The sequence below is a fragment of the Myotis brandtii genome, unplaced genomic scaffold, assembly GCF_000412655.1.
Source record: "Myotis brandtii unplaced genomic scaffold, ASM41265v1 scaffold1347, whole genome shotgun sequence".
In the NCBI taxonomy this organism is placed as follows: Eukaryota; Metazoa; Chordata; class Mammalia; order Chiroptera; family Vespertilionidae; genus Myotis; species Myotis brandtii.
The window spans coordinates 95,212-109,257 of record NW_005354788.1 but is presented as its reverse complement, the minus strand read 5'-3'; the positions used below and the strand labels follow the sequence as shown (position 1 = coordinate 109,257).

The 14,046-nt window shown below is 42.6% G+C and overlaps 1 protein-coding gene across 2 annotated transcripts in view; it reads left to right on the top strand.

Moving 5' to 3' along the window:
• The window catches only part of MRPS5 (mitochondrial ribosomal protein S5), a 23,040-nt gene that overhangs the window by 6,454 nt on the left and 2,540 nt on the right, over positions 1-14,046 (top strand). The window contains exons 5-11 of one of the 2 annotated variants that reach the window (XM_014534962.1): positions 928-1,161; positions 3,350-3,384; positions 5,020-5,110; positions 7,830-7,876; positions 8,604-8,661; positions 8,960-9,022; positions 11,326-11,462. In XM_014534962.1, coding sequence (XP_014390448.1) covers positions 928-1,161; positions 3,350-3,384; positions 5,020-5,110; positions 7,830-7,876; positions 8,604-8,661; positions 8,960-9,022; positions 11,326-11,462 — 665 coding nt within the window. Of the gene's footprint in view, positions 1-927; positions 1,162-3,349; positions 3,385-5,019; positions 5,111-7,829; positions 7,877-8,603; positions 8,662-8,959; positions 9,023-11,325; positions 11,463-14,046 lie in introns of those variants that run through there. The other variant, XM_014534963.1, reaches the window with a different exon arrangement.

Sequence of the window (14,046 nt, the reverse complement as noted above, 5' to 3'; positions counted from 1 at the left end):
TATATACACACACACACACACATACATATACACACACACACATACACACTCCTCAGTAAAAACTTCAGACTGTAGGAGAAATCTAAGTCCTGGTGCCCTTTTGATATCCCTTTCTCAGTTGCCTTGAAGAATAAAAATAAAATGGTGTACTTAGAAATATCTGATCTCATTTTGGTGTGTTTCCTTCTGGCATTTTGTAATGCTCATCTATAATAATAAAAGCATAATATGCTAATTAGACGATGTCCTTCTGGACGAAGCCAGGGCTGCGAGGGAAGCCCGGGTCCAGGTGCCTGCTGGTGGCCGGAGGAAAGCCTGGGGGTCAAGTGCAGGAGGGAAGCCGGTGCCGGCAGCCGGGGGAAGGAAGGTCTACTCTTCCACAAATTTCTTGCATCAGGCCTCTAATATATACATAAAAATCCTAAAATAAATATATATTCTTTTCGTTTAAAAAATAATTAAACTGTATCATGTGCTACATACTGTCTTAAAATTTACCTTTTTTTTTTTTTACTCAGTTAGATCTTGGGAAATTGTTCCACCTCAGAACCCACAGAACTATCTCATTTCAATTTAGGGCAGAAGATTTCATATGTTGACTGTGCCATGGTTCACTCAACCCTCCAGTAGTGCTAGACATGTAACACATTGTTTCCATTTTTTGCCTTTACAAATAGCTCTCAGTGCACCTCCTTGTCCCGGCACACATATGCCTCCTACCTGTGTGGAGTATTTCTCCAGGCTAATACCATGAATTAGAATTATTATTAGCTGAAAATTTTAATAGATGTGCCAGTGGCCTGCCAAGTGATTATGTTAGTTTAAACTCCTACCAGCAGTGTCATCTGCACACCATTGCCTGGCATTTTAACACTCAAATGAATGCTTTAAAGAAATTCTTATTCATGTATGTTTTTAAACTTTCAGGGCGCAGTGGCTTCCTATGGCCTGGTCTGAATGTCCCTCTTATGAGGGATGGAGCTGTGCAGACCATTGCCCAGAGAAGCAAGGAAGAGCAGGAGAAGGTGGAAGCTGACATGTTCCAGCAGAGAGAAGAATGGGAACGGAAGAGGAAGATGAAGGTTAAGCGGGAGCGAGGCTGGAGTGGAAACTCGTGGGGAGGTGTCAGTCTTGGCCCCCCCGACCCTGGTCCCAATGGAGGTAGCAGAGTCCTGATTTTGCTTACCTTTGTGGCAGAGAGATTGTAGTTCTGGAGTTCCTTAATATGAATTTATTTACTTACCTGTTTAGATTGCTTTTTTCCAAAAAAAAAAAAAGGATTTGAACATCATTGAAATAACTTTACATTATTATCCAGCTGTATTTTATGGAACATTAGAGGCCCATAACCAAAAGTATTCCACACACAGGATGCAGAGCACTGGGTTCTGACACTGCTATTGTGTGGCTTCTCAGAGCCTTCCATGTGGTGGTGTGCGTTACGGATCTGCACAGCAGTTTCCCAACACAACTGGTCGGGTGCCTGTGGAGCAGCATGGTGTGGGAGTTTCCATAACAGGATAAACCAGATCGTTGTCATTAAGCCTCATAAACAGAAAAATGAAAGAAAAATTCAAAATACTTATTAGGCCAAATTAGAAACCAAAGTCCTCCGCACCCCCCAACACCCATGTATGTAGAGAAAAATCTCGAAAATCCATTCTTGAGGAGGAGATGAATAGACAATAGTGTGGCTGCTTTCTTAAGTTTGGCTTAAAGAGAAGAGCAGAGGCTGAGAGGGAGAGACTGGCAAGTGTGCTTAGAGCTGAACAGAAGGCTTCAGTTGGGAGGAGGAGAAAAAAGATCAGCAAGTCCCTAATGGGGACCCAGATTCAGAGTAGAGATAATTGCACTAACTCGTGACAGATTCTGGTGTGCCTTTAGTATTGGTAGTGGGGCAAGGTGTGTGAGAGATGTCTGTCTGGCGGCCTCAGCTGGCCTGGGGGGAGGAGGGGGTCATCTGCTCAAGGGAGGATGGGGCAACAATGAGCATGGCTACCAGAATATTTTTTCTTTTCTTTTTTAAAAAATATATATTTTTATTGATTTCAGAGAGGAAGGGAGAGGGAGAGATAGAAACATCAATGATGAGAGAGAATCATTGACCGACTGCCTCCTGCATGGCCCCTACTGGGGATCAAGCCCACAATCCGGGCATGTGCCCTTGACCAGAATTGAACCCGGGACCCTTCAGTCCACAGGCCGACTCTCTATCCACTGAGCCAAACCGGCTAGGGCTGGCCACCAGAATATTTTGATGAAAACTAGGGTATTTGGGACTTTCTTTCAGATTATCCAGAGTGGGAATTGAACAGTGTAGAGAAAAGAGGAGTGACCATGAGTTGATAATTGTTGAAGCTGGCTAATGAGTGCATAAGCTGTCACTTGGCTATTCTGTTTTTGTATTTGATTGAAATTTTCTATAGTAAAAAGTTAAAGGAACATAGAGTGTTTGAAGTGGCTATGAGGTGAGTGGAGAGGGGCCTAACTAAAAGGACATAAGAGGCTGACAGGTTGCAGGGAGCTCTTTAAAAAAAAAAAAATCTTTATTGTTCTGATTATTACAGTTGTTCCCCTTTTTCCCCCCCATAGCTCCCCTCCACCCAGTTCCCACCCCACGCTCTGCCCTTACCCTCCCCCACTGTCCTCATCCATAGGTGTACGCTTTTTGTTGCCAGGTCATACACGTGGAAAATGTAGCTATTTCCACCCGCGACGTGTCCCTGTGTTCGGCCACACAGGGACTGTCTCAGCCTCACAGGGGCCGTCGCAGCCTCACAGGGACCGTCTCAGCCACACAAGGGAGCTCTTGATTGAATTAGAGACCATGAATGTTTAGGGGTCCAAGTGTGTACTGTGCTTTGGTTTCTGTTGCACCCAGCAGGCCAGGTGTGGCTAGACAGCTGCATTGATTCAGGCATAGACAATATGGAGGAGAGAAAAAGGTGAGGGAGTCGAGGATATCCACACGCTCTGCTGGAAATGATGGGCTGTGGTGTGTTGGCTGTGTGGGAGAGGCTATGAAGACCAGAAGGGATAAGAGGGAAAGAAAACAGTGGTCAAGAGTCTGGAGGTGCTGGGGAGCGCCAAGAACCATCGCCTGGGGAGACATTGAGTGAGAGCTGGAGGGGTAGGAGGGTGCAGTCAAGGAGGTGGTGGCCGAGTGTATGAATTTAATGGTGGAGTGGTCTGGTGTTGGTGGAGGACCAGGGCATGGCCTGAGAAATGGCACCGAAAGATTCACTTTCTTTCTCATATAAATGTCGATAATCATGCCTGTATTGAAAATGCTTTTGTACACTAATTGTATTGACACGTATCTGTATGACTGTTTCTTTTCTTTCTACAGAAACATATGATGATTTTGATACCAGGATACTTGAGGTAAGCACGCTGAACTCAGTACCCAGTTAGGTCTTTGGAGAAGTTGGGAAAGTTTGGGCTGGTGGAGTAGGGATAGGGCACGAGGACTGTGAGGAAAAGCCTTGATGGATGATGTTTTCTAAGACACAGAGCTGATTTGGGTAAGAAAATAATGAAACTTGAGTTTCAATCTTTTGATACAGGTTCTCCTGACTGTTGCCCTTTGGGGGGCACTATCAATTGAGGTCTCATGACAAGGCAGCTTTGGTGGTGGTGATAACAGAATTTGGGGATTACGTTGAGATTTCCTCCTTCCTAGAGCTAAGGTAGCATTAGTGACCTGTCCTCGAATTATGAACCAGCTGAATCTGGCTTCAGTTCAGGGAGCAGGCACTGCAGGAGCCATGGGGCAGGGCTGGGAAGCGTGGGGGTGCTGTGATGTCCAGCTCTTGATGGGAAATCACCCTGCAGGCCTTCGAAACAAGCCTGCCTGAGGTGAAGCTCAGTCACTCCCCAGGGCAGTCCCTCAGGTCGTCATCTGCCCTTCGAGCTGGTGTTGCAGCCTTGTTAGTGTTACCTGCATGTAGAATGGTCATTTATTGAGTTTGTGACTGAATCTTTTCTATTATTTCTTCAATACCAGTTGTCTATAGAATTTAAAGTATGTTTACAAGTATTTTATGTCTTTGGATCCCAGTATATACTTATTGGAAGTTAATTCCTTTGAAGAATACTTGTATATGTGAGTGTTTTCCTGTAAGATGATCCACAGCAGTGGACTCAGCTTCCTTTTCCTTTAACCTCATTTTACGGGAAAGCGGCTGCTATGTAAGCTGTTGAGTTAACAGTTTCGTGGTTCCTGGACTTTTATATACATCATACACACAAAACAATGCAAGTTTTCCTGTAGTTCATAATATGCAGGTATTTCCAAATTCTCTATTTTCAGGTGAGCCTAATCCTCAGCACAGAGATCTGATTGTATGCTATTTTTTTCTATATACTGCATTTTATTTCTAAATGCACATTCTTTCATATTTCAACCTCTCTGATATTGGGATGTGTCTTATAGCCACCAGTTATAAACCATGACAGAGTTTAATCAGCACCTTTTTTCCTTTGCATACGTTTGTTAAAATGGGGTGCATTGTGTTGTGTATTTTCAAATCCCTTTAAGTTACCTCAGAACTGCTAACAAGCTCTAGCTGGTTTGGCTCAGTGGACAGAGCGTCGGCCTGTGGACTGGAGGGTCCCAGGTTCGATTCTGGCCAAGGACACATGCCTGGGTTGTGGGCTTGATCCCCAGTGGGAGGGGCGCAGAAGGCAGCTGATCAGTGATTCTCTCTCATCATTGATGTTTCTATCTCTCTCTCCCTTCCTCTCTGAAATCAATAAAAATATATTAAAAAGAACTGCTAACAGCCCTGAGAAATAGGAGGAGAGATTTTTATTTCCACTTTATTCCTGAAGAAACAATCTAGGGAGAGGCTTCCTGTGAAGGAAGTTTGCTGTTTGTGCTCATGAACTTGAGGATGACGTGTCTGTTCATGGGTGTGTGTGTGTGTGTGTGTGTGCTGCACATGTAAGGTGGCTGCTCCAGTTCTCACTTCAGAGTTTTCTTAAGGTAAAATGTTTATGAAACATTTTGTCTTTTAGGTAAGAAATGTTTTCAATATGACAGCAAAAGAGGGAAGAAAGAAATCGGTCCGTGTGCTGGTCGCCGTGGGGAATGGCAGAGGAGCCGCAGGTGAATGAGGTGCAGTGACGTTAGGGGTGCTGGTGGTGGCGGGGATAGGTGTGGCCTTTATTCAGCCTGAGTCCATGGGTTCATGCTGCTGACTAGACTTTTTCTACTGATGAATGAAATCTTTTGGGTTTTGGGTTCACAAATCTTATGGTCACCCCATGAAATCCCTTAGAGGGAAAAGAAAGAATAGATCTTCCCACATCCGCCTTTTCCTGTGAGGACCAATGGGTATTTTTTTAAAATATGTTTTCATTGATTCTGATTTTTAGAGAGAGAGGAAGGGATAGGGGAAGAGAGAGAGTTTGAGAGAGAAAGAAAGACAGATTAGTTGCCTCCTGTATGCCTCCTTTGGGGGATTGAGCCCACAACCCAGGCATGTGCCCTGACCAGCAATCAAACCAGTGACTTTTGGTGCATGGGATGACGTTCAACCAACTGAGCCACATGGGCCAGGGCACCAGTGGGTATTTTAGAAACACTATTGTGTTATGTATAATAGTGAAAAATGAGGGGAAAGAAACCATTACATTACATGCTCAATAGTAGGGACATAGTTACAAAAAGAATACAGCCATATATTATAATATTCTTAGGTCACTAAGGAATTATGGAAACTTAATAAAAATAATGCTAAGTAAAAAAAGCACAACTTCATATAAGACCAAATATAATTTCAACTTCTGTGGGGTTTTAAGTATCATAGGAATGTACACTTGAAACCTATATGATCCTATTAACCAATGTCACCCAATAAATTTTTTATTTAAATTTTTTATAAAGTACTAGAGGCCCAGTGCACAAAAATTCGTGTACTTGGGTGGGGGTGGTGGTCCCTCAGCCTGGCCTGTACCCTCTCGCAGTCTGGGACCCCTTGGGGGATGTCCAACTGATGGCAGTCAGACATCCCTCTGGTAGCATGGGAGCCCTTGGGGGATGTCCAACTAATGGCTTAGGCCTGCTCCCAGGGAACGGGCCTAAGCCATTAGTCGGACATCCTTAGTGCTGCCGCAGAGGCGGGTGAGGCTCCTGCCACTGCTGCTGCCCTGGCCAGCCATGAGCCGGCTTCTGGCTGAGTGGCACTCCCCCTGTGGAAGTGCACTGACCACCACGAGGCAGCTCCTGTGTTGAGCGTCTGGTGGTCAGTGCATGTCATAGCTACTGGTCATTCCACCCTTAGGGTCAATTTGCATATTACCCTTTTATTATATAGGATGTTTGCCAAAGGAAACCAGTCTTAACAGTTATTTTTATATCTTTCCCAGAGATTCTTTATTCATATATCTTTTTTTAAATTTACACAAAGGGATCATAGTATGTTGATAATTATATATCTAACTTTTCTCAGCATTATCCAGAGATCTTCCTGTATTAGCATAAAAGGATTCCCCCTCATTCTTTGTACTGATTCCATAGTGTTCCATTGTGTGGGTAAATGTAATTTTTGTTACCTTTTCCCTTTGTTGAATATTCATGTTGAGCCCAATTTTGTAGTATTTTTTTAAACATCCTTAGTGTTTCTTGTACATGTAATTTGTTGTACTTTGGTACGAATGTCAATAGGGGAAATTGCTTGCACTGAAATTGCTGCCTCAAAATTGTATGCATTTTGAATGTTGATAAGTATTGCCAGAACCCTCCCAAAAGGTTACATGGATTTATGTTCATCTGTACCCTCACACCCTTGCCAGCCCTGAATATAATCAAACATTACTGATCATCAGTATCACAGTGAAACCTATCTCTTTGTTTTCATTTCCATTTCTTTCACTATGAGAGCTTGGACATCATTTTGCATGTTTATTGGCCATTATTATTTCTTCTTTGAGGTCTGTCAGTTCATTTGCTTTGCCCATTTTTCTGTTGTGTGGTTGTTCTTCTCATTGAGGATATAGTTCTTTGTGAGTTAAGGACGTTGGCCCTTTGTCTATCACATATTTTGACTTAGTTTTTTATTTTTTTCCACATGTAAATTTTAATCAACAGAAGTTTTAAACCTTTATGTAGTAAATTTATCAGTCTTTTATTCTGATTTTGTGTCTGGATTTCTGGTTTTGTTCTTAGAAAACCTTCATTTGAAGGTTATAAATACATTTATATTTTCCTCTAGGACTTGTATGGTTTAAGCTTATTTAAATTAGGATTTGGAATCCATTTGTCCCAGGTTTTCAGATGTCTTGTGTCTCTTATGGAGCAGTATTATGTTACTTTAAATAATTAATGGTGACAGCAGACAGTGGAGGCATTTATGGTAACTTGTGATAAACCTCACTTCATGGGGTTAAGTACTCACAAACTCAAGAATCATTGATTTTTATCTCCTAGTTCTTTGAAATCTGAATTGCATTTGAAAGTTCCAGTGAAATCATGGTTTTACTCTATAGCAATGTATGTTTTCCCAACCTTTCTGGTTATTTGAATGTATTTTCAAAAATATTCAAAACCATGTTTAGTTTTATTGAGTTTATTTAGTTTTATGTAGAGATTAATAAAAGGTAATATTATGGATTTTATATCCCCAAAGTGTACTGTTTCCCAATGTCCCAGACCAGAGAAGCAAATCTCTAGCCTCCTGCTTTGTCATTCATTTAGCATAGCAGGTTTGCTGTGGGCAGAGGAGAAATGAAGTGCTATGAAATATTTTAGGAGCTGAAACATGGACTGTGGTTAAAGATGTTTCAAACATATGCCTTTTTTCATATTTTTGCTTTTTATTTTAAAGGTTTTGCCATTGGAAAAGCCACTGATCGGACAGACGCTTTCAGAAAAGTATGTACTTTTTTCCTTCGTTGACAGTAAGAGATCAGTAGGCTATGTGCTAGACATGATGGAAACTGCACACAAAAATAAACTAAAATAACCCTCTCCTGAGGCTTCTTGTCCAAGTTCCCACATCTCACAAAGAGCAGTTTCTGAAATACCCATGTTCTTTCACATCATTTTCATCAGACTTGTGATTGTTACCAAAATTGTGAGACAGCTGGGAAAGTTCTCACACTGACAGAATGTCCAAGGACACTAAGGAATTATTGTTAATTTTTTGAGGTTGTGACAGTGATATTGTGGTTAAGTTTCTTTTTTTATTAAATTTTTAGCTTTTAGAAATATATACTGAAATTATTGTGTAAGTTTGAAATTTTCCACAGTAAAATATTTTATGAGAGGTTTTTTGTTAATCCTTAGCAGAGGATATTTTTTCTACTGATTTTCAGACAGAGTGGAAGGGAGGAATGGGAGGAGGGCGAGAGGAGAGAGAAGCATCTATGTGAAAAAGATACATCGATTGGTTGCCTCCTGCATGCGCCCTGACTGGGGCCTGGACCAGCCTGCAACCCAGGTACATGTCCTTGACCGGGAAACAAACCCCAGACCCTTTGGTGCGAGGGCTGATGCTCCAACCACTATGCAACACCAACCAGGGCAAAAGATATTTTGAAATCTCTGAGAAAAAGTACATTCCAACAGTAGATTAAGAAAAATATTTTTCATCTTTCAGGCAAAGAACAGAGCAGTTCACTATTTGCATTATATAGAACGATATGAAGACCATACAAGTGAGTATTAATCTTTTCTTTTAAAATTTGCAAGGCTGTGTTGGCTCATTGTGTGGCAATATATCTCTGTGGTAACTTTGTTTTTCTCTGCTTGTTGCTACGTTCTTACAATGAACATGTAGAATGTAGAATCAAACTTTCTCTCCTGAGAAGGTGGTGATGGGTAAATCAGACTTTGTCACTTATCCTTGGCCACTGTGTGCTGGCTGCTTATGGTTGTATTAGTTGCTGTGTAATATTTGCGAGGGCATTAAAGCTCATACCTAACCTTGTTCATCTTTATGTTTTCATCCTCCAGTATACCATGATATTTCTTTAAGGTTTAAAAGGACACATATCAAGATGAAGAAACAACCCAGAGGTAACTTAAAAACTCTTACAATTTTTTGAAGATAAAGCAGTGCAGTTATAGTAGTTCTATCATGTCCTTTACTTTGCTCACTTTTACTTGAGCTCATTTTGAAAATACCAAACAGAAAGCCTAAGTTAGATTTTAAGAAGCCTGAATAATTTTTATACCTAATTGGTTTTGAAACACTGCCTCCCACCCTGTCCAGTGTGGCTCAGTTGGTTGGAGCGTCACCTCATACACCAGGGGGTGACAGGTTCCATTACTGGTCAGGGTGAGTGCAGGAGGCAGCTGATCAATGTTTCTCTCTTACATTGATATCTTTCTCCCTCTCTTTCCCTCTTTCTCTCTTTCCCTCCCTCCCTCTCTCCTTTCTCTCAAATAAATTTTAATTTAATTATAGAGGTTAGCATTTTTTATTTTCTCTGTCTTCTATATTTTTCAGGTTTCTATATAGTTTAACCTATTACCTGTTCATTGGGGTTAAATATTCTGCTAAAGCAGTATGATACATTATAGATAGCTTTTCCTAAAGCATGTGCATCACTATTTCTGTGGGAGGATATTAATAACCAAAAGAGTGCCAAGTAGGAAAACTGTATTAAGGAAAGTAAAAAAGATGCTTGTGTATCTTTGTGAATGTACATGTGCATCTCCCGGGGAGATCGAGAATGCCATGTTCCTAAGCTTTAAACATAAGCACTTCTGCCTTGGCTGCAGGACAGTATCTGCTTCCTCACACAGCACTACAAAGCATTTCCTGTACCACACACACATGAATTTAGCTTGTATTAAACAAATGTTTTTTTACATTTGAAGTCTTCACAATCAAAGTACATACAGTCAGCCCTCACTTAACATTGTTGATAGGTTCTGCAAAATAGTGGCTACCATTCATTGGTGGAGTATCTTGTGTGGCCCAGGTGCTGTGCAGCATACACACTTTCCCTCGAGTGCTCCCCATCATGCCCAGGTCATCCAGTGAGCCTCCGAGGCCCCTCTAAACATCTGTCTTGCACTTTCTTGCATGTGTACCTCTCCAGATGTGTGTGCATTTATACACCTTCATACATGGGCATATATTCTGTGTGTATATAACTCCACATAGAAGAATAAACCACTGCATTGTTAGCCTGTCTTTAGCCACATTCTAAAGCCCTCAGTTCTCAAATGATCTGGCATAGCTAGCCCACAATTAATTTTCTCTTTCAAATAGCAAGGACAGTTCTAGGTAAGAATATAGTTTTTACACACATATATTGAGTCACGAAGAAAAATGCTGTGCCTTAAAGTGAGTGGGGAGGTTTCTGAGTTTCACGTCTGGCTAATCAGAATGCTAGCATCTAAACTTGGAGCTCTTTTCTGTCACTCACTCCCACCTGCATTTGCTAGGTACTGGTCTAGGCTCTGAGAACACAGCAGTGAACTATATCCAGCTCTCATGGAGCCCACATTCTACCTGAGGGCAACATCGGATTGACAGGTTCTGCTGAGGGCCTGAAGCAGCAGTCAGGATGCCAGTTTAGGGAGATCCTGGCCTTGGGAAGGAAGGGTGATACCTTCAATCTTGTGGTTAAAGATTGACCCCTGAGGACGAGGTATTTAAGTGAGACATTTAAGGTGAGAAGTAGCCGTGTGGAGAACAGGCAGGGAAATGCCAAGTGCAAAGTCCCCCAGGTGACAATGCCAGCACCAGGAAGGTGGAGTCTGCATGAGGTCAGCGAGATGTCAGGTCATAGAGGGCTTTGGGGGTGGGGTGGAGTATTTTATTTCATTTTAATTCAGAGAATAATGGGAAGTGAGGGCTTTAAAGGAGAAGAGATATGTTTGGTTTGTTTTTAAAGCTCTTCCTGGAGCAGGTATTGTAAGTAGACATTAATAGGACACTTGGCTGGAGGTCAGGTCTGCGAGGAGGTGAGAAGGACAGGCCAGGAGAACATCAGAGGAGAGTGTTACAAAGCCAGAGAGTCTTTCCAGGAGAAGAAAGTGGACATCTCTGCTCAGTGCAGCCAAGCAGTCGAGGGGTGACAACAGATGTATCCCTCAATGGTTAGTTCTTAGCAGGATGTGAGGAACTGCCAGGCAGCTCAGTTCATCTTCATAACAACCCCGTTTTTCTGCCCATGTGCTCAAGATATTTATTTCTTTAGTTCAAATAACATTTAAATAAGGATCATCAAGGAAGTTAAGTAACTTGTCAAGGGTCACCCAGCTGGGAAGTGATGAGCTGGACTGTGAACCAGAGTCTCCTAAACCCAGAGCCTGGAGCTGTGTGAAAGCAGCAGGGCACTGACTCTGATTCTCCCCTTTCCTAGGCTACGGTCTCCGCTGCCACCGGGCCATCATCACCATCTGCCGTCTCATTGGCATCAAAGACATGTATGCCAAGGTCTCGGGGTCCGTGAACATGCTCAACCTCACCCGGGGCCTCTTCCATGGGCTCTCTTGCCAGGTAACTGTGCCTTGGGTCTGAAACGGAAGTTCTGGTTTGCATTTCAGTTGTGTGCGTTGAGACTACCATGTCCTGGGGCCACCTGAAACATGGGTTTTATGCTGACTAATCAGGTAGTTCATTCAACTGAAGAGTTAGTTCACGAAGACGAACCTTTAAAAAATACTTCATGGGTGTTTTGAACTTTCAAAAGTAAGTATTTTTAAAAGTTAGTAATTAGACTCTTTTATTATGAAAAGAATACATGCTTGTTCTAAATCTCCAACAATATAGAATTAAAATAAAAAGAGAAAGTCCATTTCCTAATTTAGACCTTTCCATTGGAACCGGTGTGAGCCTCTCAGCCCCTGCTCCATTCATGAGAGCTGTCTGTAGGGGAAGCAGTTTCCATGGTCCCGGCACAGGTTGTTCAGGCAGCTGCCTGACCTCTGAGGAGCCATGAGCCCTAATACGCCAGGCTGTCACCACACAGTTGGGAGCCCTGGGCCAGTGCTGACTATCCCTTGAAAGGAGGGGTAGATCTTAGCAGAGCTGCAAGAGAGAAAAGACAGCTGGGTTCAAGAGACTCCTTTCTGTGGCCTCCGTTTGTTGAGGATTTTGACAGGCTTCCTTACAGAGAGTTTGGTGGCTGTTTTTGAACAAAGTGATCTGTGGAATCATTGTAGCTCTCTCTGTTCGAAATAGGAAAATTAATGAAAAGAAAGGGCTTTGTTTAAAAGGAATATACCTAGGAATAAACTTAACCAAGGAGGTAAAGGACTTGTACTCAGAAAATTACAGAATGTTGAAAAAAGAGATAGAGGAAGACATAAATAAATAGAAGAAGATACCGTGTTCATGGATTGGTAGAATCAACATCATTAAAATGTCCATACTACCCAAAGCAATCTATAGATTCAATGCAATCCCCGTTAAAATACTAACGGCATATTTCAAAGACCTAGAACAAACTCCAAAAATTTATCTGGAATAAAAAAAGACCCCGAATAGCTGCAGCAATCATGAGAAAGAAGAACAAAGTTAGACAAATCACAATACCAGATATCAAGCTGTATTACAAAGCCACTGTTCTCAAAACTGCCTGGTACTGGCACAAGAACAGACATATAGACCAACAGAACAGAACAGAGAACTCAGAAATTGACCCAAGCCATTGTGCTCAAATAATATTTGAAAAAGGAGGAAAGAGCATACAATGGAGTCAAGACAGTCTCTTCAATAAACTAGGGGCGCCGCCCTACCTTAACCCTGAACCTCTCCATGCAGAGCTCCAGCATGCCTGGCCCAGCCCCCAAACCCTCTGGCCTTCTCTGGCCACTTCAAGCCCTGCCCTCAGTCCCTCGAGTCGCATAGGGCTGGTCCCGTCTTCTCTGGGCATCTCCCCGCTTCTGCCCCATCTCCAGAGCAACGCGGCGGCTCTGCCCCATCATGGCACCGGAGGAGAGCATGGAAGCCTCCTGCCTGCTGCGCTGTGCTCCTTCCCCTGGCAGGTGGGCCGCGGGGCACTCAGAGTGTGAGCAGTGGGTGGCAAAGGACTGGTGAGGGGGGCACTGTGCCCTCTCACCCCTGCCCTCCCAGGCACGGGATGGTCCTGCCTCCTCCGGGCTCCTCCCCGCTTCCGCCCCATCTCCGGAGCAACCCCAGCTTATATGCTAATGACCTGATCGTTACTGTTACGGCGTATCGACCATTAGCATATTAGCTCTTTATTAGTATAGATGGTGTTGGGAAAATTGGACAGATACATGCAAAAAAATGAAACTAGACCACCAACTTACACCATACACAAAAATAAACTCAAAATGGATAAAGGACTTAAACGTAAGACAGGAAACCATAAAAATACTAGAGGAATCCACAGGCAGCAAAATAGCAGACATATGTCGTAGCAATATCTTTACCGATACAGTTCCTAGGGCAATGGAAACTAAGGAGAAAATAAACAAATGGGACTACATCAAAATAAAAAGCTTCTGCACAGCAAAAGAAACCATCAATAAGACAACAAGAAAGCCCACTGCATGGGAGGACATATTTGCCAGTGTTATCTCTGATAAGGGTCTAATCTCAAAAAGTTACAGGGAAATCATACAGCTTAACAAAAGGAAGATACACAATCCAATCAAAAAATGGGCAAAGGACCTAAATAGACACTTTTCAAAAGAGGACATACAGAAGGCTGAGAGACATGAAAACATGCTCAAAGTCATTAATCATCTGAGGGATGCAAAACCAAACAATAATGAGGTGCCATCTCTCACCTGTCAGAATGGCTATCATCAACAAATCCACAAACGACAAGTGCTGGCGAGGATGTGGAGAAAAAGGAACCCTCGTGCACTGCTGGTGGGAGTGCAGACTGGTGCAGCCACTGTGGAAAACAGTATGGAGTTTCCTCAAAAAATTAAAAATGGAATTTCCATTTGACCCAGTAATCCCACTTCTAGGAATATAGCCCAAGAAATCTGAAACACCAACCAGAAAGGATACATGCACCCCTATGTTCATAGCAGCACAATTTACAATAGCTAAGATTTGGAAACAGCCTAAGTGCCCATTAGCAGATGAGTGGATAAAAAACTGG